Genomic DNA, 3,423 nt, shown 5'->3' on the forward strand with positions numbered 1-3,423 from the left:
AGGAGGCGCTACTTCACTGTCAGGGCGGCTAGGATCTGGAACCAACTTCCAAGAGAAGCGGTGCTGGCTCCTACCCTGGGGGTCTTTAAGAGGAGGCTAGATATATACCTTGCTGGAGTCATTTGACCCCAGTACTCTTTCCTGCCATGGCAGGGGGTTGGACTTGATGATCTGCTCAGGTCCCTTCCGACCCTACAAACTATGAAACTAGTCTAGTAGTTAGGGTAGTCCATTAGGTAGCAGGAGATGTCTGACCCACTTAGGCTGAAGGGTACATAACACAGGTTTCCAACTTCCTAGGTTAATGCCCTAACAAGTCGGCTACTCTGTAACAACAGGGCAGTAGCACCATCATCATCACTTCCATCAACCACATCACGAGCAGCTTCAGCTCTGCTCAGTTCCTTGAATTTTTATAAGCACCTACCCAGGAACATGTTCAAAGCTCTGATTCCTAAGTAAACAGAGGCAACAACCTTGCAGCCACGGTTGTAATTTAAACTCAGAGAGAAAGAGGGAAGTCAGACACATACGAGTTTAGCATTTCATTTCGACTAACCCTAAGTGGCATCTCACTCAGCAGCAGGGTTTTTCACTTGCCCTTCTGAGGTACCTTAACCTTACACACTGTATAAAAGAGACTAAGGGCTTAATCCTAGACTTTGGATTCCACTTTCCAGACACCCAGAAACTCACTTTTCCAGACATCCAAAAGGCCTAGCTTGTGGGCACTTATGTCTTTTATTAGACCTGGTCCTAACAAACCAGCTATTAGAAATGTTCTAATACTTTTCAGTTCCCTACTGCAAAATAAGCATTTTTTCTAAGACAGCTCAATTTTTATAGAAGGAATGCATCTGTCCAGTTTTAAATTATACTCATTCTAGCCTATGCCTTGCATTCATTCCTGTCTATACATACATGTTAATCAACTAAAAAAAAATCTTTCAACAATTTTTTTCTTAGCAACTTGCATCTTTCAAAACATTATAGCTTAGAAATATTTAGGAAGAGCAATCATCATAGGAAAAGATGCCCATACAGAGCCAGTCAAATATGAAATAAGCAAGACAAAACACCCATGTAGAAAAAGTCTATGGACTCACCAAGCAAATGTGTATTTTCACATAAATCAGAAGTAGCGAAGATCAACAGGATCATAGTTCAGCAACCTGCCAGTGCAAAATAGTTCCCTACTCTAGAGGGGTTTTTTTAAATCTCACCAAGATAAACTTATCTACCATGTAGGGATTCAAGCAATGGTGCTTTTAATTGTTACGCTACAATAATGCCTGAAATATTACACTCTAGCAAAGTATTTCTTAACCATGGGTACTATGAGATCATTTTAAAGATTCCATGCAATAACAACACTATTACATATGCAAACACCGACACAATTCACAAGATAAACCTAGAGATTTCAAACTGGAATTCATAAGTGTCAAAACCATTTGGACTTCTCTTGAGTTATTTGCAACAAAATAATTGTTCTATTCCTTTTTCCATTGTCCCAAAACAAGGGAAAGCTAAGAGCTGGTATTTCCTGAGGGGTGCCCAGAGGCTAACAGGATTGAGAGCCACTGCTCTAGCAAAAGGGTACCTACTTTTATCAAGCAAACTTTGCTTTCCCAACATATTTTGCAAACAATTCTATTAAGATTATTTGCTGCAGATATACAAATACAGCATAAGAGCACTTCTGAAGTATCTTTTTGACAAGATAGAATACCATTTACTCTTTTTCCAGGGAAGTCATACCCTAGCTTCAACAAAATTCTCCCTAACAGGGGCCTCTTTCCCCCCTTATGCTGAACAAAGAACCAGAGCAAGCAACAAAGAGAAGGGGGCGGCAACCACCACTCGGCCTCACTTAGCATGTTAGAAACCCTGAAGAGGCCCCACCAGATCTGCCTTTTCTGAATAGCGGCAGACATATCTGCCACACCAGCACACATTTGGCATCACCTTGCACTAAAGCCAAGGCTCTTAAAACCTTAAACAGTAACTGACTAAAAAATAAGAATCACAAGGCAGCCTCAACATCCCCAGCACCATTGCAAACACCAAAATAGTGGCCCATCCCAGACAGCCACTCCCAGCTTCTCTGAGATTCTGTTTCTGGAGGAAAATTAAATATAAGCAAATAATTTGCAACTGATAGACCAATAAAGTTTAGATGTAGGGAAACGTGTCCCCCCCCCGCACTCTTTCTATGGCCTGAACTAAGGATGGAGGGACTGCTACAAACATGAAATTAGATATAAATTTGAGATCATAGCTTCAGCATTGCTATCAAATGGATCAGGAGGCATTGCTCTCTGAACACACCGACACCCCTATCTCCCTGGCCTGAGCATGCACCCTGCCAGCACCGGTTTCATGGGCCATTTGGCATTTCACCCAGAGCAGATGTGGATGCTACTTGGCAGAATATGCGAAGGGTTTTGGCATTGTGTTTCTAGGCAAGTGAGGCGAGGAAAAGTAGAGAGCAGGGCACACACTTGGGATGGGCTGCCTAGGGGTCTAGCCCACAGCCAGCTGGGACCTGCCTCCGGGAGCCCAAGACCCTGGGGCTCTGTCTAGAAGCATCTAGGATGCAACTAAGGGGAGGGGGGTGGTGCTTGCCAGTGTGCCCCTGCCTCTGGCCTGCCTCGCACCTCTTCCTGTAGTGGCTGGGGCTAAAAATCAGTTGTCTGATCTAAGGTGAGATACTGGGGGGCTCACTGCACCAAGACAACCCCATTCCTTTACATGAGCCTTCAACAGCAGTTGAGTCAAACTAGCCATGGCAAAGACAAAGTTAAACCCTGATAATGAGGTCCTGCATACAGGACAACGGACTCCAGAGGGCTGGGAGGTTTTATTGGAGAGGGAAAAATAAGTGATTGGCTAGGGACAATCAAACCAGTTGCTCCTGTCAGCTGGATGAAAACCAGGCTGGTGGAGATGCACACAGAGATACACATGTGCAAGCATTCACACATGCTTCACAAACACACTGTGCAGATACCCGTGCTCTCAGCCCCCGCCTCCCCTCAATTTTTGCAAATATCTAGGTAGTCTAATAACAGATATAACCTCTGCCACAAGTTTTGATTCCTTTTGCCCCTACACCAATACGACTACAACCTGGATACTTCACCCCCTGCCCCCCACAGCACTCGCACATACACACATCCCATATGCAAACACACCCTACACACACGCACACAAATACATATCCTTCTTACACAGATGTGTGACATGCATGCACGAATATGCCTAGATGCACTGGCACCCCAACTGCCCTTGCACACACACGATGCTTTCCCTCCCTCATCCACCTTGCGCACATACAACTACGCACGGGGACACACTCTGTCACCCCCACGCAGACTGGCACACTTGCAGTCTCACATACAAACGTGCACACACGCTCCC

At 44.8% G+C, this 3,423-nt stretch overlaps 1 protein-coding gene across 2 annotated transcripts in view; it reads right to left on the bottom strand.

Moving 5' to 3' along the window:
- Nucleotides 1-3,423, bottom strand: part of HDAC2 (histone deacetylase 2) — a 36,116-nt gene that overhangs the window by 32,328 nt on the left and 365 nt on the right. The window contains exon 1 of one of the 2 annotated variants that reach the window (XM_019537935.1): nucleotides 1,107-1,176. The exons of the other annotated variant lie outside the window; for it this stretch is intronic. Within the exon in view, the coding sequence (XP_019393480.1) occupies nucleotides 1,107-1,161 (55 nt within the window). The 5' untranslated portion in view covers nucleotides 1,162-1,176. Of the gene's footprint in view, nucleotides 1-1,106; nucleotides 1,177-3,423 lie in introns of those variants that run through there. 2 annotated transcript variants of the gene reach the window in all.

The sequence above is a fragment of the Crocodylus porosus genome, unplaced genomic scaffold, assembly GCF_001723895.1.
Source record: "Crocodylus porosus isolate Cpor-Errol unplaced genomic scaffold, CroPor_comp1, whole genome shotgun sequence".
Classification (NCBI taxonomy): domain Eukaryota; kingdom Metazoa; phylum Chordata; order Crocodylia; family Crocodylidae; genus Crocodylus; species Crocodylus porosus.